At 41.6% G+C, this 26,674-nt stretch overlaps 1 protein-coding gene across 3 annotated transcripts in view; it reads right to left on the bottom strand.

Annotated features, from left to right (window-relative positions):
• The window catches only part of LOC144711518 (spatacsin carboxy-terminus protein), a 61,492-nt gene that overhangs the window by 19,413 nt on the left and 15,405 nt on the right, over positions 1-26,674 (bottom strand). For 2 of the 3 annotated variants that reach the window (XM_078585542.1, XM_078585543.1), the window contains exons 5-17: positions 19,306-19,428; positions 18,586-18,814; positions 18,062-18,514; positions 17,815-18,000; positions 17,436-17,720; positions 15,905-16,546; positions 10,425-10,788; positions 10,163-10,296; positions 2,208-2,378; positions 1,526-1,720; positions 656-1,210; positions 517-576; positions 102-427 (exon numbers count right to left, since the gene is read on the bottom strand). In XM_078585542.1, coding sequence (XP_078441668.1) covers positions 102-427; positions 517-576; positions 656-1,210; positions 1,526-1,720; positions 2,208-2,378; positions 10,163-10,296; positions 10,425-10,788; positions 15,905-16,546; positions 17,436-17,720; positions 17,815-18,000; positions 18,062-18,514; positions 18,586-18,814; positions 19,306-19,428 — 3,723 coding nt within the window. Of the gene's footprint in view, positions 1-101; positions 428-516; positions 577-655; positions 1,211-1,525; positions 1,721-2,207; positions 2,379-10,162; positions 10,297-10,424; positions 10,789-14,990; positions 15,137-15,904; positions 16,547-17,435; positions 17,721-17,814; positions 18,001-18,061; positions 18,515-18,585; positions 18,815-19,305; positions 19,429-26,674 lie in introns of those variants that run through there. The other variant, XM_078585544.1, reaches the window with a different exon arrangement.

Raw genomic sequence — 26,674 nt, 5'->3', positions numbered from 1 at the left:
TTCACTTCCTTCAAAATCAGTATAAGATAAGACTCACCAACCAAACTGGATGGTAAAACAGAAACGAAATAACAATCTCAAGCAAAGGATTATGGAATCACCTCATAGCTGTTATCTCCAGCCAAACTTTCAAGCATGACAATGGAGATACACCTGGAAAACAAGAAGCGATCATTGCCAGGAATGGCCATTGCAGGCCCTTTGCCTTTTGCAGTAGAACATCGCCAGGATTCTTCTGCTTTTCACAGTCTGACAATAAGGCAAAAAGTCCAGAGGGTGTTGCATCACCACTTCCAACAGATGTCATTTCGCTGAAAATTTGTGTTGATGGAGTCGTAAGAGATTCATTTCTCCTTTTTATGGATTCCATATTTCTGAGCACTGTTAATATATGACGCCTCAGGCGCAGATCTCCAAACTCGGCGGCCTACAATATTGCAACAGAAACAATACAAAGTACAAAATTATGTCACCATAAAATAACACAGCGCCACCAGAGGTGTAAAATAAAATTACCGTTTGAATGACAGTATCAATTGGAAATCCTCCTTGCTGTGCTTCAGTGAGAAACCCAACCTGTATAATGACAAAATTGATTTTCGTAACTCAAACAAAAACATACCACGCAAGTGATGAAAAGGGAAAGAAAGTGTACCCAATCATTATCTTTAGCTAGAAAAGTCAAATATTTTGTGCTCAATGGCAGACCGTGCATCTGACAAAATTCTGTAACAACGCTCCAATGCTTGCTATCAGCCTTCTGCTGAGATCTAAATTCAATGCCTTTTCCACTCCCATTTTTCAACCAGGAACCACAACTCTTAAACTCATTTCGAAATGGTAAACTTGCTTTCTCCAAATCATGCAGAACATAAATAAGAATCCCAGATGGTTGATTAGAGAACTCTATTGAATCTCTCTGCCCAACAGCACTATTATCAATAACTTTTTGATAGTTATCTGCCAACGCTTTTGCCATGGGAGCAATGTGACTGTCTTCTGGAAGAAGTGATTGAAATATATTGTCTACTGGTTCTACCTGACCAAAATATGCCCTACTTCTCCTGGTTTTATAATACAACGAAATTCTTTGGAGAGCAGAGATGTCAATATGAAGCATGCTACTAGAGACACCCAATAGCTCCAACAGGAACGCACAACCAGCAACAAAGCCAGCGTTATGGAAGTTGAGAATACCCAAAGGGATCACCTAAATTTAAGTTAGCACAGAGAGGTCACATAGAGGCAAGTCATAATTTTGAGTACCTTGAGAAGAGATCATAGAAACATTGACCTCAAACAAGGACAATCATCTTATTGTTTTAGATTTTTAGTATTCCTTTATTTTTGAGATGTGATATATATCAATGTAGGAGTCATCAACAACTATTCCAAAACATTACCTACTAAGCTTCATCTTCGGTGTGATGGGAAGTTGGAAAAGGAAACATAAATTTATCACAAAATGAATGATTTTTTTTTGAAACGAATCACAAAATGAATGATAAAAGGCAGAAAAACGTACAGAGGAGAAAAATAATCCTTCATCCTTTGTTAGAGGTTCCAAAATTGTCTGAACATCAGCTAGCACTCTGGCCTGTGAAATTTGTTGAAGACCATGAGATGATTCACACCTCTGAGCTCGCACAGTAAGCAGATAGTTGAAAACTCCAAGTGCCTGCCCCCGTTGCAAATGATGCTCGATGGAAATTTTATCTTCCTGACACATTTTTAGATTGGAAATCAACACAAATACAATGTCCAGACCAAAATAAGATAGAGTCTGGAGTGGAGAGAAGTTGTGAAATGATTTTTTTCCACTTTTATGAATAGGATGAGTTTCATGCACCATTACAAACATGCTAAAAAAGGATTGATGTATTCATGAAATCTGTCGACATCTGCTACACACGAAGAGAGAGAAACCAAAAAGCTTCAAACTTTTTTCATAGGATATTGGTTAAGGGGGAACAGTTAACCATTTGAAAGTACATAAATTAACCAGAAAAAAGAGAAAGAGAGATAGATAAAGATAGAACTGACGTGAGAAAGCAGGAGCCAAAAGGAGAGCACCATAAGAAAGGATCTTTTCCAATGATCTCCTCTACATGAAATCACTAAAAAGTAAAATAGACCTGAGAAAACATGCAGGCAGTTGATACATATTTACTAAAGAATTGCAATTCCTGAAACTAATTCAAAGATACCTCGTGAGAATAATTCAACTCTTCGTCAATACTTCCTTCAATAAAATCTTCCCAAGACACACTATCATATAAAACGTTCTTATTTGTGCCAACGAAGTAATCACTCCTTACAAAAGGTGGACTTTCTCCTCCCATTTTTGTTCCTGTCGATGATTGATCTCCTGATGGACCCTGTAAAAAGGCTTGTCAGAAGAAAACCAATCTAAGAAAATTTATTGAAATGAACAATAGCAAAAGAAAAACAATGAAACATGTTTTTCGGGGAAATTAGTAGATGTTATTGATAGGATTCCCCGGTCCTCGTTGAGGGCATTCTCATTCTTTTTCCATTAAGAGCATCTAGGACCCTTCCCTCCATGTTTCCTTTAAATAGCACAACCCTCCCTCTAGGAGGGCAGACTGGAAGTTGTTTTCTTAAGTGACTGTTGGTTTCCCTCCTCTCTCCTCTCGTCTTATGTCCAAGCTCTATCTCCCTTACGACCCCGTCCTCTTGATCACCTCCACCTCACCGCCTCTTCAGGTCGCTCATCCTCAGCCGATCCCTCCCCTTTGCTCAGCCTCTCCCCGACCATTCCCGTTCTTCCCTTCCTCCTGGGAACCTCTCCCCATCTCTCCTGTCTCGTACATTCATCTATCTGTGAACGTTATGACGTCATCAATCAATCAAGAGCATCCAATTCTGGTTAAAAAGTCCAACTACAGCTTGGATCGATTCTTTCTCCACTCAGGGTCATATCAGTTATTGTAGAAGCTAGAGCTCTGGAGAAGCGTAACTCAAGAGGGAAAAAAATGGTAAACCCTGTTGAATATATGTGTGTATAACATCTGTTTTAAGGCTGAAAAATAAGCCTTCTTGTATTGGGCTAACAAGCCCATTACCTGATCTGTTCAATTGACAGATCGGGTAAGTCGCCCTTAACGGGTAGGCCCATTATCGGGCAAGTAACGGCTAGAAAAAACTAGCCATTAACTAGCCGTTACAGGCATGTATTTAAATATGAATTCATCACATATGAACTGTGTGGTTTTTTGGTGTTTTTATTCACTCTGTGCTGTCTCTTGTTCCGCATTTCTCAAAATACAAGTTCAATCGACAAACGCAATACAGTCATCAACCCCTTTTAGGTTGATGACAACAGACTGATAGAGAAAAAAGAGAGAGTAATAATGGGGCATTAGAATGGAGCACAGTACACAAGAAGATAAGAAATAAAAAAACTATGAGTAATAGTCATTCTATAAGAACCTCGATCCAGTCTTACAAGAAACAAAAAGGGGCCCGAGCGACCCTCTTTATTCTCAGTCCGTAAAAGGGTCAACCCATGCCAGGGCCATCTGGAAATATGAGTTATGAGCATATTGTGAGTCATAAAATGGGAATACCCAGCGAGGAAGGATGACAAAACCCCTTGTAAGTGAAAAGAACCTTGATCTAGGTTTGTATCCGGAGGGGAATATAGGGCGAGGCAACGTAGAAGTTCCCAGAGTAGGAGAGTTGGAACAGGAATGATAAGAGGAATCGAACAGAGGAGGTAGGGATCGACCAGGGACAAGCCGGCTGAAGCTCCGGTGAGACTATCAAGCGGGGCGGAGATCGTGGACGGTCAAGGGGGCAGGGACCGAGACTAGAAGGTTTGAGATAGTGAGCCAAGAGGCCAATCTTACCTTAAGTCTCGACTGCCCTCCTCAAGGGAGGGCTATACATATTTATAAGAGAAGGAAGCAATCCACCCTAAACATGAGATGACTAAAGTGTCTCTAGTGGGCTAAAATTCCTAAGATACCCTTGGGGCTAGAGGATCCTATCAGTAAGCTCTCTCTCTATCTCTTGCTCACCACCCCCTCTCTCTCACCTCAACTCTAATCCTAACCTTTTCTCCCATTTATGATCTTCTAGCGGCAACCTCCTCAGAGTGGAGTCGGCAGGTCACGAGCAGCACGACAATTGATAGAGTGGCGGACTTCCCCTTGTTCAGACTTCCTTTTTTTTCCATATTCCGTGGCCTTTCTGTGCACTGTGTGTAACACTGGAACTGGATGTCCCATGGAAATTCTGATCGTTTGAGAAAGAGACGGGTCTTACCACATTCACATGAATATAAATAAATAAGTGTTAATGCATATATTTTCCTAAAAACATTTTTTGACAGACAGCTGTAATACTAACCGTTGTAATATGTCCGTGTATATACATCTTATGATAAAGAAGAAGAGTGTTTTTCTTGTTGTACTTCATGCGTCTCTATCTCTCCTCTGCGACCTAAGAGATTCTGTCATCGTACTAGCGCAAGGGATGTTTCAGTGAGAGTGATATGAAAATGCTTCACCCGTCTGTTGATGTCAGACTAAAAAGTTCTGGGTCTGGGGCTCTGCTGGCTTCTGTGGCCTGCCCTAATGACAATACGAACAGGGCGTCTTTGTTCAGCTATTTGACTTGTTGAGTTATCCCATCTGCCCCAACAACAAGGGCACCACTCAATGCTAATGTGAAGATGCCTTGGGTTAGCTGGACTTTCCAGACTGCCCTAACGACACTGATGATATTCCTCGGCAACTTGGAATTGTTGAAATGGGCTCCTGTTCTAGTACAGCAACATGTGTGTCTGAGTGATAGCAAAACTTCCAAAGAACAATATGATACATATCCTCAAGATCCAATCAAATATGCTGGTTCTTGCAAATGAAGTAAAAAGGTTTCAGCAATAGTTGTAATGCTTCAACTTGATTGATGATGTATCCACACCATGATGAATTCAAGAACGAGAAAAACGAGTTCCCTGGGGAAAAGAAAAAGAGATTAATTCACACCATGAAAATGCAAAATAAGATAGGATGTCGCCGCATTGGCGAGTCCACGCTCCAGAGTTCAGTGGATTTAGCTACCTTCCAAAAACTCAATAGAACCTCTGCACTCCCACAGCTACTGTCCAATTCTTGCAGGCACTTCTCGAAATGAAAATGTGTCTTTTTTGAGAATGTCATCCTCTTATTTATAGTCTCCTCAAGTATTGTTAAAATTTAGCAAGGGACGCAAATGCCTCCTTATGTGCTAGTATCCATTTGTATTTCCGGTGTAGACATGTATCTCTCTGTTGTTTCAGAATCCCAGGTGTGACCAATCTTTTTCTGTCCCTATTAATCTGCTTCCTCTGCATTTCTGCATCTGGGGGATTGTTTCGGGTTGGAGAACGACAAACTGTTACCATTCACGAGTAAGGCTGGTTATAAATACCAGTGACATAAGTTGGGCCAACTATGAATAAGTCAAAAGTAGGTCAATGGTCATAAATGATATAATACATCAACAGTAGGAATAAGTCAAAAGTAGGTCCATGGATACAACCCAATATGAACCAAGTCACTGATGGTCCCACATCAGTTTACACAAGCAAACATAAAAATAGACTAAGCATTGACAGTGTGGGTTTGTGTCCAACAGGAGTGTGCTAGGATTCTAACTAAATCAAGATACAAATTCTTGAAAACGAAAGAATTTACTCACAATGATAGTTGCAGTGATGATAACTCTCCAGAAAGAGAGGAAAATCTTCAGATCCGTAGCGCCTTCTCAAACTTTTGGTGAAGTTAAAACAATGATGATGGCTACGAGTGGGTGGTCATCTCAGTATATGGTCCCACTTCAAGGTTTACTCAGGGGGAGCTATACGGAATGGTAGCCACTTTCCCAGGGCTCCCCTTGTTGATGGGGGTGATTTTAATGTCACATTACAGATATGAGACTGATCAAATGGGGTTGGAGGCCAAGACTAGGGTCGGAGGATTTCTGTTCCTTCATTCCAGAAGCTGGGCTGCAGGAAATGGGTCCAAGGGACTGAGTTCACACGTGGAAGAGCTTGCAGACACAAGATACGACGTCGTGTTAGGACAGATTCCGATGCTTACCAGAACTGCAGGAACGCTTCCCAGTGGCGCATGTGCGCTCTCTACCAAGACCGCTTTCCGACCATTCCCCAATCATCTGGCAGACGCTTGAGGCAAAGGGCAGGTTCACATATTTCATGATGGACAGATCCAAGCTGGGGGAGCAGGGATTCAAGGAAGAAGTAGAAAACTAGTGGGCATCCCAGCCCAGACAGGGAACTGCCACCGATACACTGGCGAAGAAGTTGGATGGGCAACGAGTCATCCTTTAGGGATTAGGAAGCGCATTCCGGAGGAGAGAAACAGATGACGGTTGAAGGCTTTGGACAATATAAAATGGTTGGTCGGCCTGGAGGTCTCAAGAGCCCTTATAGGGAAGGATGCAAGAACCCTCAACGGCCTGGCAGTATTTCAGGAAATATGGCAGCACCGTAATGACATCGTGTTTATGGGAAGGGTTGTCTTTATAGACTATTCTGCATGATGTGAAAACTTGTGTCTCATACTGGTCGGTTGGGGGTGAAGGATGATAAAGGGATCAAGTTGGTCAGTCATGTACATATTATGTGCATATATATCGCTATATCTGGGTTGATCACCACTCTCGGGTGATCTTCCCTTATCTTTCTCAAAAAAGAGGGACAAGAGGAGGCAGCTGCAGCATAACCCACGGGAAGAGACACATCTTCTTTGCGGAGGTCAACATGAAGAAAGACATTCTTCATGTCAAATTATTGAAAAGCCAGCCATGATGAGCAACAAGATATAAAAGGAGCCAACAACGATTCATTTTGGAGATGGGTAAACACCTCCAAATGGTGGACTCTAAAATTTTGAGTATAGCCTTTGGCTTAAACAGTTCAAGAGAACCACCTAATTTATACATGATGGTACAGACCCAACTGCATCTGATGAGATGTTTACCAGGGGTAAAGCTGATTCATGGGAAGACTGGACAGGTGGCAATTAAAGGACAAGAATGTCAAAGAGATCAGAAGAGGACAATATAGTGGCACATTAGGAGAAGGACAAAAGAAGAGTCACGACTGATCGAAGGTAATATCCTCAATATCATTGTATCTAGGACTAGAAGGATGATAACACTTAAAGCCTTTCTGGCAAGATGAATATCCAACAAACACATTGTGGAGTATTTAGTTTATCTTGACTAAGATGATGGTTGATTACTGTTGAAGAAGAACATCCTGCTTAAAGAGGAAAATAAGTGCCCATGCTGCCAGCTATAGCTTTTAGCACAGTTATTAAGCACTTGAATCTAACATGGCATCAGAGCCAAGTTGCAGGTTCAAATCCCAGAAATGAAACTGACTGTTGACGTATATCATGGCCCTAGTGTGCAGTGTGTTAAAGGTACAGTTGGTAAGAGCTTGAGACTAACATTTACGAAACAGAAACACCCAAAGATATGACGGACATGCTTATTCTTTGGCAAAACAGGAATTTTTTGAAGATTGATAGAAAAGAAGGATAAATGTGATTCAAATAATAATGTTGGCTGATATGATCAAGGAAATGAGAGAAAAGGAGACTGATGTGGTGAATTGCGATGAGAGGTGCTTCAGATCTAGCAGGGAACCCCATTTCTGAAGGCCTATTAGTAAGTGGTGGCCCAAGATAGAGATTCTTCTAGAGACCCACAAAATCCTTTTTACAGATTCTTCCTCTGCCAGAATCCTCTAACAGATTATCTGCAACACCTTTTCAGAGGTGCAAATCTCGTGCTTTGTCTTCTCAGAATTTTCTTGAGCCGTACAATATCTTATGACAAAAACTGGAAACCCCAGAATGTGCTGAATATCTCTCCTCAGGCCTGTTAGGTTTCTCCACAATATCTTTTCAAGGGTACTATCATTATGGAGGACACTGAACCTTTAGTGGCTGACATGATCCCTGGCTCTCCTGGGGTAAGTCTCGTCTTTTGACCATTAAGGGCGTCTAGGCCCCTTCCCTCCCATGTTTCCTTTAAATAGCACAGCTCTCCCTTATGGAGGGTAGACTGGAAGTTATGTTACTGGCTACTCGTGTCTTTTCTATCCTCTCCTCTGTGTCCAAGCTCCATCTCCCCCTCTACAATCTATGTCCTCACGACCATCTCCTCCTCACCGTGTCTTCAGGCGGCTTGCCTCCGGTCAATCCGTACCTCCATCTGTTCAGCCTCTCCCTTGACCATGCCCGTTCTCTCCTCACCACCAAGGGAACTTCTCTCTTTTCTCTCTGTGAAAGACAATGGACACATCTTTGGTTATCGTTGTTGTTGGAATCCCGTTAGACGGACTGATTGATCACGCTCCTGAGTCGGGATCGTATCAGTGGCCTATATAAGGCCTCATTGTAACCTTGACGGATCATTATTAAAAAGTTTTATGTTTTTCTAAGAAACATGTTACTCCTTTTGGAGTTTTCTCCTTGTTCGAGAGTGCTCCAGTGTGTGTGGATTCAAGAAGACCCCACTTCTGGACAAGAGGCTAATTCTTTTTATTTAGGATTTGGCTACTTTAAGTAGAGCAAGGCTTGTGGATTCAAGTTGAGTTTCTACATCGTTCCTCCACTTAGGCTGTGTCAGCTTCAGATTAAATATATTTGAGCAAATTTACACTAAGGAGATGGCTGAGGGTGGTGACAAATTATGTGACAGAATTCATGCTGAGCAACAACATTTTGTTGAGATCTAAGCACAGCTTGTCTCATGAATAATAACATGGTTGTCGAAGAAGATGGAGAGGATGGAATACACTTCATAGAGGGTAGGTTGTTCCTGTGAAACATACTAACAGCAATAGGTTGTTTGCCAGAAGGGTGCCAAATAGTGACCTAGAGAGAGAACACCTTCAACAAACCTACAGATCTGGTACCCTTAAGAAAACGATCAAATCTAAGGGAAGATAGGTCGATGGAGCCCTAACAGGTTGGAAGATCTGCATGGTCTTCCTGTTTCAAGTTTTGCATCAATACTTCAGGTAATGACCAATATTCCTTTAACTTGAGCAGGCCTAGGGAGACAAGAATCAGGACAATATTCCTACAGATAATGGATGTGGTGAAAATCATAAAAAACTGTTGTGTTACTGGACCTGAACGACTTATAGTGACTCGTTTGTGTGGCTGGTCATGTACTAAAATGAATAACAATCAAAGAAATAGAAGGGTAGTCAGAACGGGAAACCAAATTAAAAAAAAAAAATCATGGATACATCGAAATGACGTGGTGTTTAACGAGAGGCCGGCTTCAGTAGAGAATGCCGTTCATGATGTGGAGGCGCTGAAGTCGTTTTGGGGTGGAGGTAGAGGATAGCCTTTTTTGAGTATGATTGTACATCCTTTGTACACAATTTTTATCGTTAATGATAGCAAGTAGGCCACCGGTTTCGGGTGGTCTTCTTTATTGTTAAAAAAAAAAAACAAAAAAAAAATCAGAAACCAAATAGAGTCCAGATTAGTAGATCATGGGATGCACTGTTGAAGAGAACTAAAAAAGGTTTAAATTTCCTACTGTTGACTTTAAATGACTAATGCGATTAACAATGATTCTTCTCCAAGAGTTACCAAAGAAAGAAAAGAACGGCCAATCAATAAAATACATGAGCATCTTGATGCTACATGTGTGAGAAACTATAAATAAAGATATTAGGAAGGAACAGAGGGACTACCACCCACAGGCCATAGGGTATTTTGGTCATTTGGCTTTTCTTCAAGAAGTGGTTGCAGGGAGCAACCCAGCGCCAGCTGTCTACAAAGGGAGATCTCTGCTAGCGATCTCCCAATTCTATTCTTCTCTCACATTTGTTCGTGATATCTATCTCTAGATCTTGGAATTCACAACTATCAGGGGGTTTCTTGATATGAATTTATTTTCATATTTTGAACGGAAATCATCATCGATAGTTTCTCGTGTCATAATGCCATCCACTGTTTTATCTAGTTGAACAACTGTTAAAACAAGCTGAAGAGGGGAAGGCATTCAAGTCAGGTCTCTTGTAGTCACCACAAATGAGTCAACATTAAAAAATGAAATAAATGATTAGGCTTTCATTAATATATATAGGAAGAGAAACCTGAGTAAAGACTTTGATCATTCTTCTAACAGATAGAGGCATCCAGCATGGTAGTATTTGTGACAATGAAGTGTCTCCTTCTGCACTGGAAAAAATCTGATCACGCCACTTCAGATAGTCAGATATCCCCAATACTGCACAGAGGGAAAAAACCATAAGTCTAACTACCATACAAGACTACAAAAACTACAAAAAATTGAGAAGCGATGTAAAGAAATGTGATCCATTAGTTTGGTTTTTTCTGTGCTCAAACCAGTGTCACCTGTATCCTGTTCCCTACAAGCCGAAATTAGTACGGACTGTAGTGTTGGGAACTTTTGTAGACCAGGTTTTAGAGTCTCTAAAGTGCATAGGAATGATGAATTGCATCTTTTGTTGATCCTGCCTCGGACAAGGCATTTTTGCATTGGAAAAGATGCATACATGAGTGTAGCTAAGGCAACCAGTTCTCCCATTTCTCCAGCCATAGTGTCGATGTTGTAAGTAACTTCATTTTCATATAAAGAAGTAAGGTTATCCTTATGCATGAAGCTAGGAGAAACTGCACAAGCATTAGCAAATGATGCCTCATACTCATGGCCTTTGAGCCTTGAAAGTAGCAACCACCGTGCCCAATGGCATCCCCCCTGAAATCCATTAGATCTATATCAGAGATTTCAGCTTTTACAACGAAATATGCCAAGTAAAATAAATTAGATACACTTGACGGAGCACAGAGATAGGTCAAAATTATACTGTAGAGAACTAAAATCAAACTAATCACCTAAGACAATGCATGGAGAAAAATAATACAGACAGGTATCAAGTCCCCCCTGTCTCCCTCATTGGACTTCTTTGACAGAATCAATTCTCAATGAAAAACTTTAATAAACTGAAGAACCAAGACTCACATCATCATTCATGAGTAGTCAATAGTCAATGGGACACATGAGTATTCAATAATCAGCAGAAAAAAGATAGACTTGGCCCATGTGCAAGTCGATGTTATAGCTCGAATTTGTATTATGGTATCAATGGGAAACCACAAACTGAAAATAAAACCCTTCTATAAACCCCAGAAAATAAAAAACAGTGATCAGTTTTCATAAAAAAATTCTTGAAAAGATAATTCTCATATCGCATCAAATATGCATATGATAGACCCCCGATCATGAAGATGGGCTGAGCCATGAAGATGGACCGACCAGGGGGATTGTCGGGCCTAATGCTAATGGACCAGATCCGGGCCCGTCAGAGAGGCCCAAATCTGGGGTTGAGAACAATGATCCAATATTAGGGGTTAGAGCAGGGGAGGATGAGGCATCAGGCAGAAAGGAGGACTGCACGGGAGAACAAGACTGAGGGAAAGGAGTCACCAGGGGGCGCACCACCGTGCTCTCTCTCTCTCTCTCCCAATTTCTCTCTCTCTCCATGGGGACTCCACCATTCCGGCGGATCCTTGCTTGCTTGGATCATCGTGCATTGAGAACCTTGCATTTTGGTATTTTATTTTTGGACACGGGAAGCAACTTGGAACTTTCCTATCTTCTGGCTGAATTGGGCCTGTCAGCATACTGCATAGGGAATTATGTAAAGTTATTTATTTCTATTCTTTTTCATAAAATTTAATGGGCCGCAAGTGAACAGCTCATACCCATATTATGCTAGTACTCATTGTCAACCAAATATATTATTAATCCCTTATTTTCTCTGAAGTTAATTTCTTCTGTTGCAAATACGCTAGCGGGACCGTCCTTTAAGGATCTGCAAGGTTTCTTATATCTCCATTGGGCCCACATAATACGATCCAAAACTGTCCTTATATAGGTGGGGGTTTTCCACTAATTTGGGTAAACCCAGTCGCCACTGTGCAGCAATACAGAGCGTGCAGGAATCAACCCTGAAGGGCTGGATCTGACACAATTATCTTCTTTCTTTGTAATGTCTGGGCCACTAATGACATATAACTGATGCCATTCAAAATGCGATATATCCGAGATTTTCCTTCTTTAACTGTAGACGTGTCTGACAGTAGCAGGAGGAATGCTGGTGGTATGGTGATAAAAAATATTTATGAAAAGCAACTCCAGTTTTGGAATCCTGTTGACGTTTCAAAAAGGTAAACATGTGCTAAACAATAGGGCACAAATGCTCAACAGTCGAGCCCACTTCCACAGCATTACAGCATTCACGTTTTTCAGATCTAACAAATATAATCCAAATGAAATTGAGAGGAAAAATCAGTCCATTAATCTTCTCATCAGACGTTCAGAAGTCATAGCAAACAATTACATGAATAAAGAGGAACAAGGTGAGCTGACTGAAACAAAATGCCCCAATATCAGAGCACACTTTCTCTTAATCTTGGCTCTAAGAATCTTATGCATACATGTGGCTATCAACATGGAAGTTGAGCACAGAATACAAAAGTTTCAATTAAATGTCACTTGGTATACAGAAAAAAATCACATCCTTCAGAACCAAATGGAAATATAAACTGATAAATGATCTCAAAGAACATACAATCTTTTGTCTGGAAGAGGAAGGATGATGGGAAACAACATGAGAAGGTAAATATGTTTCGGAGAAAAAAGGTTTATGGGTCATTAAGTAAATCATTTTCCATCTTTTGTGGAAGGACGGTATATATTCAACCCTAACTTCCAATTTTTTCTTTGAAGAAAAAGAGGGAGGATCACCAGAAATCAGTGATCAAACTGAAATTAATAATACATATCATTGAGAAAAATATGTGATCGACCAGTCGAGTTCTGCTTTCTTCCTTCACTCCCTACAGTATCCAGCTACAGCCTTTTGCTTCCACACAACCATGTGGCCGTCCAGCCATATCACCCAGAGCACCACAAGGAGCTGTCCCACACTGAGCATTCTCTGCACGAACCAGCTTGGAGCGAGCTCCAATGCCTTGTCAGATTTCACATCCACCCCGATGAGCTTCTGCGATCTCCAAATTGCATTGGCGAATGAACACTCGAAAAACAGATGAGAGCAGTCTTCCTTGCCAAGTGCACACATGGGGCACACTGCTCATGTGTCTGGGATCATTTGGAGGACTTCCCCATACATTAGGAATCGTGCATTTTTGGAGGACTTGTGTCATTTATTGTCTCCTAAGAAGCCGTCATCCCAAAAGACGCACTTTTCATGGGACATGTTTCCACAAACGTTGACATGTACAAATGATGGAAATCTCCACCCCCAGCCGTCTGGTGTTCTACTTGTGGCCACAAGTGTAATATGGACTGCAGCATGTTCATTAAATCTTCCACCCTCTGGTCCAACACCGCACCCCCCACAATGGGATTCCATGTTTCGTCCCAACAACCTTGCACCAATGCTTGAGATTCCATATCAGCGCAAAGAGGCAGGGGAAAGCCTCCTGCAACTTGCCTCAGGCCAACTAGTCATCTGTCCAAAAAAGCGGAATAAGGCTTTGTCCCCAGTTTGGTTAAAAAATCTCTGAATCTGTGGAATATCTGTCTCAAGCCCTACCATAAAATGGACGCCCCTCTGATTGGGGTCGACCGCTGCTCCCAGCTCATCTCCATAACATATGAGTCTCTCAAGACCTTGGTGTCCATGTCTTCCTCCGGTCCCATAATCTTGCTCAGCCATTTTGTCAACAATGCCATGTTGATGTCTTGTATGTGTAGTACCCCCTGCTCGCCTTGCTCCACTGGTTTGCAAACTACCTTCCACAACACCATAGCTGAATTGCTACCGTTCCCCAGCCTGGGCCCTTCTAGAATAAGCACTTCATCGAGGATTCAAGGCAGCGCCCGACCCTCATAGGCAGCTTAAAAACTGAGAGGTAAAATATCGGGATTGAAGAGAGCAAACTTGGTTTGATTGATCTGCAAGCCTGAGAACTCTGCAAAGAGGTCTAATAATGTTGAAAGGTTTCGAGGTTCCCACGATAGCTTTCCATGAAGATGGTGGTGTCATCTGCATACTGAAGTAATGGAATGCCTGTTGGAAAGCTCTCCAACTAAACGCCCTTCAGCATGCATGTGTGCATGCTTTGACAGTACAGGTGGCCAGGGCGTGCACTGCTAGGACAAATAATAGCAGTGCCTAGCTGCATCCCTGACTCCCTTTTGAGGATGGATCCATCTGTCCTCTGGTTCGCCGTTCATAAACATCAAAAAAGAGAGAGTTTACGCATTTCCTAACCCATTTCATCCGTTCTTTTGGGAATTCTCTCTTCTTCATTGGAGATCCCAAAAAATCCCAGTCGAGAGAGTAATACACCTTTGAAAAGTCAACTTTCCACATGAAGCCTTTCCTGCCCTCTCTTTGCCATGCTACTATGGTTTCCCCTGCCACTACTGCCGTAACAGGGATCTCATCCATCTTTGTCATCCCTCGATCCTCCTGATCTTCAATGATTCTTGGATATCTTGAATTCTGTAGCTACTTTTATTCCTACGCAACTATCTTGGGCCAATGTCTGATACTTCACCAAAGAATATTTATGACATTGTTGATTTGAATGTTCGTCGCTGTCCACCTCACGGTGCGTCAAAGAATATCCTTCACTAAGAACTAAAAGGAGGATCTAAAATTATCCAATGTAGATCGAGTAATCGATCACTGAATAGTTCACATACACTTCACCAAGTAATAGAAAGGGAAATCAGAAAGTGAGAAGCAGTAAGGGTTCTTGATGGACAGCCCCACTTGTCTCGTCCTGCTTCCCTATTCTTGACGGTTCTGGAATCATCGTTCTTGAAGACTAATATGAATCTTCCTAAAGTATACAAAAGAAGAAATAAATCGATATTGATTATGAAAAATGACAGTTATGACAGTTATGGCAGCCACTCACATATATCGTTAGAATCTTCCTGGGCGTCAGGACAGCATAACAAACCAACTGAGGCATCTGAAGAGACACAACCAACTGAGGCATCTCCTGAAGAAGAATCCAGAAGGGGTGTCCAACAGACACCACCCTTGGATATGTTCGAAGAAGGCAACTGAAGCAACAACATAACTGCTTAAATTAGGATAGTACAAATATGTGTAGATAAGTGTTGTATTAGATAGGAAAAGACTCCCAAGAAGAAGTGGGAGAATTTCCTAAGGCTCATAAGATATCCTTTAGAGACTGGGAGCCAAGTGATCATCTTGTGAGATTGATTCTGTAAGCAAGGGTTCGTGTACTTGTACCATAACTTTGATAAATATATTGCTGTTTCTCTACTTGTTCTAGTCTGAATTGGTACCTTCTGAGAAGACTGTATCAAAGACTTTTCTAAAAAAGAGCGTACTCCCCCTTTCCCCCCTTCCATTTATCGAAAGGGATTCCTCTTGGTCAATGCGCGCCTGACTGCCGTTGAACAATCTTGCTTCTGCTCTGCCTTTAATAATGTCTTAAATAACATGTCTCAATCCCAAAAAACCTTAGATGCAAGATTTAAGTGGTTCAAAGGTTTCCCAGATCCCTCATAAAGATCTCACCAGATGACCCTGCCACCAGTAGGGTAAAAGCATTGATAGCCCAAACATTTTTTTTGGAACAGTCTAGACTTTCCAGGGGTCCAATTCATTCACTAGCTATACCCTGATCAGGTTCCATTATCAGATAACACAAAAGCCATGGAAATGGAGGAAAAGATGTCATCCTACTGCAATGACAGTATAAGGAAACAGAAAACTGAAGATGAAAAACCAGAAATGAAATATCCCTACCTTCCCCCCACAAAAGAAAGAGAAAAGATCATGCTTAAGGAGACTTACAGCAGATTCCTTCAGCACTTGAAGAGAGTGGCTGTCCAGAATCATATTATGATAATCTATATATAGGTCTAGGAGATAGGGCAAAGCATTCTGTGCACAATAGTGAACCATAAACTGATGTAAGGCTCCAAAACTCTCCTTACAAAAAGAAGGGACATAATCCAATACCCCTGGATCTGATGAATCTTCTTCGACCCGATCAGCAGTACTCACAGTATTCTCACAAATTAAATGGGCCCTGGAAAATATAGACATAATATCTGCAGCATTTTCCCAATATTCCTTCAGAAAAATAAACCTCTTCGCAAGTGTCTGTTCCAGAGACATCTTTAACAGGGATGAACATCTATTGGTTACAGACGATTTGAAAATTTTAATATTTGGAATAAAAATAAAATCGGTCTGTAAATTTTCAGAAGAATGAAAACCCATTGCATATGGAGAATCTCTATCACAAGTAGAAGATGAATCGGGATATGAAAAATCTAATTTTACTTTAAGATATCCATCCACTAATACTTCTGATGGTATGGTGTCCAAGAGCTCTTCAATCTGATCCCAGTCATTATGTATCACATGATAATGAAACTTGGATTCCCACGATAAATCCAACCCCAGAGTACTTCCCTGATCCAGAGCTATCTGCAAAACCAAAGAGCTGACTTAGTCTTTTACATAGGATTTTATTTTTAAAAGTGCTGCAAATACAAAATTCCGTGACAGAAAAATTCACAAACTACCATCAGATAACAAACAGGTATCTCCCTGCAACTGTTACAAATTATCGTTGGAGATAAATCTAGGTTTTTAAAGATTGGCACTAACTATGGCTCTGTAACATGTTTATGGGAGATCGATGATCTTGGGTGACATTTCCCCATTTTTTCTAATACAAAACATGTTCAGGAGAGTGATGTTCATCGATTAGAATTTATATCTTTTTAGTAACAGACTGCACGAAATAACTCAGGATACATTGACTGGCGGATGAAGCATGAAGTGCCACACGTTTGATTGATCACGTGAAGAATGTGACTCCATCTCTCTTGGAGAGACCCAGTTTTCAGAGACATTAGGATTAATTCACAAGTTCAGGTAAGTTGATGCTACATTTATTTTCTATAAACAGATGATACAAATTTTAAGTCCGAATAAAGTTTTTTTCTCTCTGGAGTCCTAAAAAGGTTTTTTAGAAGAAAGAACTCCTCATAGAGTTATTTCTTTTGCGCCGTGATTTCTGAAACTTTAGAAATTTGAAGAAAGCTCATATTTTGGACCATTTCACTCACAATGTAAGTCGATTCGCTTTATCCCTAGAATTTTGGATCATTTCACCTACGAAGTAAGTCATTTCCTTTGATCCTTAGAGTTTTTGACAAGTTTGCTCTTGAGATGAGTCAAAGAAATACTAGAACCCACAGACTCATGGGATTGAGCAAGACTATGATCACATACTTAGATAACGTTTCAACAATGCCCAAGAAAATGAATTGTGAAGAAATATATAAACAAAAAGGAAGGATAAACTTACTCGATTCATGGTAGTTTGATCCCACGAATCAGACCAGATCCCAGCACAAACCCAATACCCTAGGCCAGTAACAATTTCATCCATTACTGGAGAGCTAGATTGCTTTGAAATGTTCCTCCACGGGCCAATGACAGTACCATCAATCTCATCACATTTAATTGAAAGGTCACGAAACTGATGTAGATGAAATATTAACTGACGCTCCACTGACAAAGGAGAGGAATCCCTTGTCTGTCTCTGTCTCTCAATGTATGTCCCCCAGAAGCTGTTACGTGGATAAATCCTCTTCTCACAGCAATAAAAAGGCATACGGAGAAGAAATAAATATTAGAAATATTAGAATGTGCCTCAAGAAAGAAGGTCAAATCACAAGACAAACCTCAATAAGGAACAAGGCCTCAAATTTCTCCAATTCTTCCAATTTTAAAAATCCCAGTATTTCCATCTCCTCCAAAACTTGTGAACGAATTGATCTCCTCAGTGTACCAAATAATAGCTCATGGAGACTGGTCTCCATTTCCTCTCCAAGTTTTCGTAGCGTCCCAATAGCCAGCTCATTTTCACCCTGTGACATAATACAGGTATGTGAATTTAAGTTCAGATCCGAAAGTACACGACAGTCTTACCTTCAGAAAAAGGTCATATGCTATTGCTCTCCCAACACTACGGACTTCAGCAAAAGAATTATAAAGCTTATTTTCCACATTCATTTTTCTCTGATGATGCAAGTGCAGCTGCAATACTGCTAAAGGAATGCGTCCAGATTTCAAAGCATCTTTCACAATCGTTTCTAAGTCAAGGCTATCCACTTCCCAGCGCCAGATCATATCCCTAGAATTTTCCCTTGTAATCAATCTCTTATCTGGAATCATCTTCTCCTGATCCATTGGACATTCAAGCACAGATAAAGACAGCTGGTCACTTCCATCCGTTGTGATGTGTGATGCAGAAACAACCTTCTCTTCTTGATTCTCCACCTCAGGCGATTTTGTAATAGCCAATGAAAAATTATTGCAAGAAGAAACTGCATCATTTACTGTACTGGGCTCAACAGCGCTTGGTTCATTTCCACCATCGACCTAACACAAGAGAAAAAAATCTCACCAGCCCCAAGGATGGTACAATGTTAAGGGACAATATAAAGACATACCACTGATTTTCTGGATTTCAGCCATAATCTTTGCTCGAGATCTCTGATGACTTCCAAGTAGTATGACATTTCTTCAAGCCTGCTAGAAATTCTCATTTCACGGGAAATCTGTTGCATGTGAGGCATGCTTGATCCATAATGTTCATTTTCTGGGAAATACTCCTCGAGCTCCATTACCCCATATTTCTGTATAATCATGGTAGCAAAGCTGGAAGCAAGTGCCAACAATCTACAATGGAGATGAAAATAAAAATCAATATTTATCTTCCTCAACTTGTATTTGCGGATCTAATTCTGAGTAGAAGGCCTTAGCACTAATCATGCACAAAGTGAATATTATTTTCTATGCATTAAGAAGGACCTTCATATGTGCCTCAGATTCGAGGAACAAGTTTAAGCAGAACTCATAGTTTCAGAGAAACAGAAACAATAAATGATCTTACAGGAAAATGTTTCACACTAAGCATCACCTCAAACAAAATTTCAGGTATTTATCTTTCAAAAAAATCATTATCAGGGATTCAAAGCTTCAGCGCACTGAATTGCATAATCTGTGACATAACCCATTAAAAATATTACAACAGTTTCAACGCAATGAATTTTCTCAAAAGAAACTCATGTTTTTTGTCATCTTTAGGAGAAAGTTTGAGGAAAACTTTGAAAATATTAGTGAAACACACCACAATTAGAAATTTTTAAGAAATTGAAAAGGAGACACACCTTACTGCGAGGTCTATGCCACTCTCACTGTCAATTCGACAGAATATTTTACGCGCAGAAGTCAAGAGCAAACTTAAAACCGCTTCTTCTGCCAAAATCATATCTGCCAGCTTTTCCAATGATCTGTTCCATACAACAGAAGGAATGCATGAACATGGGGAAGACATTATCAAACCAAAATGGTGTCCAAGATTGTAGAAAGGAAAACATGTTGAAAAACAAGGGGATGATGACAGATGTAAATTTGAGAACCGACCAATTGGAGTCACAGAAAAGCTGGGCAACAAGAGGGGTGTTGAAAGTTGGGGCTGAGACTGGTAGGTGTAGATCAAGTGATATCACTACTAGAGTCCCCAAAGGATTCGGTGCCATGATGATACAAAGAGAACATCCAGGGAGTGGGCGCAAGAAGCGTTAGGTAGTGACAATCATAAAAGGGAGTCACCAATGGTAACATCCTTACATAGCATCTCTACATTGGAAGATATTGAAGAGGCTCCCTTGTCTATCTCTGATATCATTCTTATATCTCTTCGTAATGGCCCATTGGCATTTCAAATCCTAGCTCCTCCTCTCTATAAATATCATGAACCCTTAAACAGTTTATGAGGGTTGACCTCTTTCGAATTCCATTTTTAGCCATTGCCTCCCTCTCAATTCTTGACTTTTTCATGGTATGAGGGCCAAAATAGTAACAAAATTGAAGAAGATCCAACGACTTTGCCCAGATCAAGATCTTGGATGACCTAGAGGTTGTCAGAGTTCTATCACAAGAGGAAGAAAGGGAGCGGCATAGACAAAGATAGACAGAAGCAGATGAGGATAAGGTGGAGATGACCCAGCAAACATCATGAGTAATAACTTATGGAGGGAGCTGGCGGGAGTGGTACCACCTTCCAAGGGCCTCCAATGTTGTTCAGAGGAGACTTCCGAATAAGGACTCACACAACTTCTTTTCATTCATCTCCGATGTGGCCCTACAAGAAATGGCCAGTGGATTGCGTATATACGTGGAGGAGCATGGCAGGACAAGATATGAGATCTAGATTGGACAGGTTCTTATGTTCCACCGAATTGGTGGAACACTTCGCTTGTGCATACGTGAGATCATTGCTGTGTCCCCTATCAGATCACACTCCCATTGTGTGGGTAAAAAATGAGATGGATAGACGGTCCACTTATTTCAAAATAGACAGATCGTGGCTACATGAAATCAATTTCAAGGAGGAGGTGTAGCGAACATGGACTGCACAAATCAGATCCGGGTCCGACACAGAGATGCTCGCCATGTGAATAAAAGGACTGAGACAACACCTAATGGGTATTGGAAACATGGTCGGGAAGGCAGAAAGGATGAAAAACGAAGCCTTACTGATGGTAAAGCAGCTGGACAATTTGGAAGACAGCAGAACTCTAGAGGAAGCGAACCAAGAACATGTCGGCACACAGCAGTTGGACCGGCCATTGTAGACCATTTCCACTCTTCTCCCAAAAGAGGAAACGAAACAAGTAGAAATGGAGTGCTAGGGCGCGGAGGATGCTGAGTCCAGAGCACCAAGCAAAACTGATTCAACCTTTCTTAGAAGAGGAGTTTCAAAGCGGCAATCAGGGAACTTAACAATGAAGGGGTGCCAGAGCCAAACAACCTTCTGGTATTCTTCAACAATGAGTTTTGGGAGTTGGTCGGACTGGACGTGATGACCACACTTAAAGCATTTTGCCACGGACAGGGTAGTATGAAGAGGATCAATAAATCACACCTGTTTCTTTTGCTGAAACGCCAAGGAGCTGATAGAACTGAGGACTTCAGGCTCATCTCATAGTCCAGTTCTATCTATCTCATCTTTGCCAAGGTGCTGGCAAACAGATTGAGGGAGGTGATCGTAGAGCTAGTTGGACCATCCTAATCCGCATTCATACCAGAATGACTGTTGGTGGACAACACAGTAGCTATGGGAGAGATATTAGCATCATGGAGAAGGAAAGGTACCATAGGTTCATGTGGACGGTCGATTTCACCAAGGTCTAAGACTCCTTAGATTGGGATTTTTTGTGGGCCTCCATTAAGAGGAGGGCTTTCCCAAGGAATGGATCATGTGGGTGAAGAGATGTCATACATCTCATTCATTCTTGGTGTTAGTGAAAAGACGTCCAGAAGGCAGCTGAATCCCGCAGCAAAGGTGTGTTAGACAAGGGTGCCCACTGGCATCACTACCGTTTGTCCTGGCAGTGCACTTGCTGCATGTACTGACCACACGTGCTCACATGGACTAATGTGGCTACCAAACGATGAGCTATCACAATCGTATTCCTCTGTTGTAGTATACAGATGATGCCACATTCTTTATTGAAGGCTCTGTGGAGGAGGCAAGAAACCAGTCCATCCTATTAGACCTCTTCACAGACTTTACAGGACTTCAAATTAACTGAACCAAATCAGCCTTTTTGGCCAGTTGGATATCTCAACAAGTGGAGAATCATTGCACAGAGGTACTGAGAACAGCGATTTGGAGACTTCTAATGAGATATTTGTGCCTGCCATTGACGAGAGCAAGGTTGACATAGTCAGACTGGCAAACGGTTATGGAGTAGGTAGGACAACAGCTAAAGGGATGGCAAGCTAAGATGTTGTCGAGGGCCCACATATGCTGCTTCTGTGATCAGTACCTTAGCCCATTCCCATCTTTCATCTCTCAGTATTCAAGATGCCCATGGGAATTGGCAAGTAGAAGCATGATGAGACTCTTTTTTTGGAGAGGATCTGGACGGGAACAAATTTGTGGGCTACTGATGGTTGCATGGGACATCGTGTGTCGACTTACCAAAATGGGAGGATTGGGGGTCCTAAGCATACAAAATATGGACACAGCGTTTCTAGCGAAATGGGTGGAAAGAATTATGAATCGTTAGGACAACCTCACCATCCATTTATTACGAGACGTCTATGGTAGGGAGCTGAATTTGGACAGAAAAGTGGCTCTGTTCCAAGGACCATCACCCTTTTGCCAAGGACTTTAGATCTTCCCACGGGTACACGACTTCTTCTGTGCCAAGTTAGGTGATGGCTCAGTATTGGTCGGATGCGGTGGTCGCCACGAGGCATCTTGCGTGAGTTATTCTCACACTTATACACACACACACGAAGCCCCAATGCCCAGGTTTGTGACTGTTGGAATGGAGCATGGAACCCCATCTTACACGGTGCCTTATTGGACCAGGTGGTAGTAGAATTCCTAGACATGAAGCAGTCCCTAGTCTAGTTAAGTCCAACAAGAGAAAATAAGGTGGTTGGATATGGGTAAACGACCCTTTTTGGTACAAAACGCATACACGAGAATCCAAGAGGAGCGTGAGGATGATCCAACATTCATCCGAACATGAAGATTCATATCGCAGAAAAAAGTCCTGCTGAAGGTTAAGAGTTTTTGGTGATGCAATTGGAGGACTAATGACATGAGCATTTTGTAAAAGGCTATGCCCAGGTACATCGTCGGCGTGTCTGTTATGCTCCAGAAGAGGAGAAGATTGCCAAAACCCGCACGATTTGGCCCAGCCAGGGGATATCAAGGGTGGACGTGACTTCCGAAGAGGCGTGCTGGGGCTCAATCCAGCAAGGTGGGAGTGGAAGGAAAGTGAGAAGGCAGTCAGGCACTGGCAGCGATATGGGCCATCTGGTTGCATCGAAACAAGGTGCTATTTAGGGGCACGGCAGCTTCTACTGACAGAGCTATACATGAGTTCGAAAACTCAAGGCGGCATGGTTTCCCCGGGTCATGGTTGGAGAAAGGAGGGTTTGATCTTTTTTTGGATAGGCCGAGAGGACCCTTGTATACTCTACTGGGAAGGTCACCAATTCATCGGGTGATCGTTCATTTTATGTTCCACAAAAAAGAAAAAGTTTATAAACAGTAGAAGCCAAAAGAAAAAGCTCAAAAACAGTAGAAGCCAGAGAATAGATGTCAGAAGTCAACCAAAGTTGGAAGGAGAAAATACATGTGTTACAATCAATGCGGGGGATAGGATCCAATCAGTAACGGAGATAGCAAAAAAGAAACTGGAAAAGTCTACATTCCGTGGCGAAGACGTCAAAGGCTGGATCAGAGGTACGGAGAGATACTTAAAAGTACATACCATACCAGCTGAAGATCAGGTTGAGTCGGTGACGCCTTATCTAAAAGGACAAGCCTTAAATGTTTTTTGTGGACCATGGATTGTTACACATTTGAAGACTGGAGTGATTCATTATCAGATAATGTGATAAATTCTATTCAAGGAAATATGTCACAAGGAACAAGAAGAGAGGGGTCAACGGCCGCCATTGACCAATAACTGTCGATTCAGACAGAAGGGGAGGAACATGCACCTATAAATAAGAGTCAAGGAGACCAGGTAGGGAATATATTACTTTCTTGGAGATCAAGCCCGATGGTTCGGTGGGTAGAGGCCAGAGGGGCAAGAGTCAGTCCGACCTTCTGGAGAGTACGCAGAAGCCGAAGTCAAGTTCGATTGGGAAGGAGCTTCCATCGCGGCAAGGGACGTCCAGATCTTGATCGAGGAGGAGCTTCACCGAGGGGATTGAAGCCGCCAGATCTGATCGGGAAGGAGCCTGACAAGAGATTGAAGTCGGCTAGATCTGCTTCACGGTTTTTCGTTATGAAACAGTAGCATTTTGAGATCTCGTGTATCTTCAAGACATTGTGCCCTTGGCAACTTTATCAAATATCCAAATTAATATGTCTCTTTTCGTATCATAATGTCGTGGATCGATTATTGGATATCTAACAGACAAGATCAGTCAGAGACTACAGCGATGAATTTGAAATATTGTCATTTCACTTACCCCTGATTCAGGAAGACATCATGATGAGAACATTTGCAAAGGGACTGAAAGTGGATGTAAAGGCCGAGCTTTCACGTGAAACCTTTCCAAGACTAATCAAGTTGATGGATGCCAGACTCAAGACAGAAAAAATACTTTATGCCATTATCAAGCTTGTCATGATCAAATTGTTAAAGCTTGGGGAGGCACCAAGGTGTCCGGATCATCAGGCTGTTTAAGACCTCATTGCTCCAGGACACCTCACTGATGCCAGGAAACTATCACAGCCCAGAGTCACCTACCAACAATATAAAAGGAGGAGAGAGCAGGAAGGAGAAGAATAAGAGATCCTTTGGGAAGGATAGTAATTATCAGCACATGTCTCTCTCAAATCACTGCTAGGATGGCCAAACCCATAATCTGTCGAGCTAAAAGAGTAGTTGCAGGGTAAAAAAATTACAGTATTAATATACAGTGTCACTTCACACAACTTCATGTGCACAGGACTCGTGGAAGAATTTCGTTTTAGTGACTCATCCAAACTGTTTGAGGTTACATTGGGAAATGGGGAGGCCAACAAGTGTGGGAATTAAATATTCTCTCCAAGGCATCTAAATGATTAGTGATTTCTAATCATTTAAATTAGGAGGTATTGATATGATAATAGGGATAGCATGGTTATATTCACTGGGATGGATTCACATCCAGTGGGAGAGGCACATCCCGAAGTTTAAGACAGGTGAAGAAGTGGCCACCTTGAATGGGGATCCAAATCTATCCAGGCCAGACATGAACATGAAATCTGTCTACAAGGAGCTGAAGAAAAGCCTACTCATGATGATTGAACTATATCATTTGGACAAGGTTAGAAACCTGTCGAAATCAGTTCAAGGGGATGTGCTAGCGGAGAGGCTCAAGGAAGAATTTCCCAAGATCTTTGCCCCCAGGTCAAAGCTACCACCTGTAAGGACAACTAAGCATGCAATATAGCCGTTACCACAGGCACAACCAGTGAACATGAAGCCTTATAAATATTCATTTATACAGAAGGATGAGATTGAAAAATTGATCAGCAAGCTCCTAGAGTTAGAATTCATCAGACCATCGCATAGCCCTTTTGCCAGCCCAGTTCTTTTGGTTAAGAAAAAAGATGTGGTATGGCGATTTTATGTCAATTATAGAGATCTAAACGAAATCTCAGGACCCCTCCATTACCCAATTCCAGTGGTGGAAGAACTCTTGGATGAACTATATCGAGAAAATATATTCTCGAAGCTAGATTTAAAATCTGATAAGGATGAAGAAAGAAGATGTCCATAAGACATTATTTAAAAACCATGAAGGGTATTATGAGTTCAGGGCCATGCCTTTTTTTGACGATTGTTTTTTTAAAACATTTTTTGACAATATCTTGGTCTACAGTCATTCAATGGGTGATCATGAGAAGCATGCGAGGTGGGTGTTTAAATTTCTTGCTAAAAATCATCTCCATGTCAATCCAAAGAAGTGTCAGATTGCATGTGAGGAAGGTGTTTAAAGTTTTTGTTTAAAATTATCTCCATGTCAATCCAAAGAAGTGTCAGATTGGGTTTCAAAAAAAAAAAAAGAAGTGTCAGATTGCATGCGAGGAAGGTGTTTAAAGTTCTTGCTAAAAATTATCTCCACGTCAATCCAAAGAAGTGTCAGATTGCATGCGAACAGTTAGAAATTTTGGGGCCACTGGATTTTTCATCAAGGTGTAACTGCAGATACAGTGAAGTGGATGTGATACTGAGTTAGGCAGCTCTGAAAAAACTTAATAGGTTATGCAGGTTTCTAGGGTTAGCAGGTTATTATCAGCAGTCTGCCACAGCTTATTCCTTGAAGACTGCACCGCTGACAGTTTTCCTAAAAAAAGATGTGTTTGCTTGGAATGCTGTCCCACAAACCACATTTAACATCCTGAAAAAGGAATTGAGCTCCACCTCTACTGGCATTACCAAATTTGAGCCTGCCCTTTGCCATCAAAACCGATCCATATGGTATCTGTGTTGGGGCTATCTCCTACAGAATGGGAGACCTATTGCTTATTACAGCCAAGCTTTACTGAAAAGGAGTCAGATTAGCCAGCTTATGAGCCGGACGGTTGGGTATGGAGGGGCCCACGGATTTCAGTTTGGTATGTTTACAAGATGATCAAGGGGGTCACAACAGAAGCTGAGACCATCATCCGTACATGCGGGCGTTTATGGAAGCAGAAGGTTCTGCTAAAAGTGTGGATTTTTGGATGGCTTCTTATTAAGAGATGGGTTATGACACGTGTCCTCCGAAAGCACATATCCCCAACACATCGGCATGATGCCCCTTGTGTGTCCAAGGAGAGGAAATATTACGATCCCTATGCGAGACTATGAAAGGAGGAAGCGCAGAGTAAAAGGGAGATTCGATGTCCTAGGGAGGGTCATCGGTCCAGGTGGTGCTGACCTGGCAGAATAACTACCGGTTCTTGACTGGAAACTTCGGAGAGGAAATAAAGGAGACTATTAAATAAAGAAAAAGAGCTGGGCTGGG

Source organism: Wolffia australiana, chromosome 13 (assembly GCF_029677425.1).
Source record: "Wolffia australiana isolate 7733 chromosome 13, ASM2967742v1".
In the NCBI taxonomy this organism is placed as follows: domain Eukaryota; kingdom Viridiplantae; phylum Streptophyta; class Magnoliopsida; order Alismatales; family Araceae; genus Wolffia; species Wolffia australiana.
This window is presented reverse-complemented; position numbering and strand designations above follow the sequence as displayed.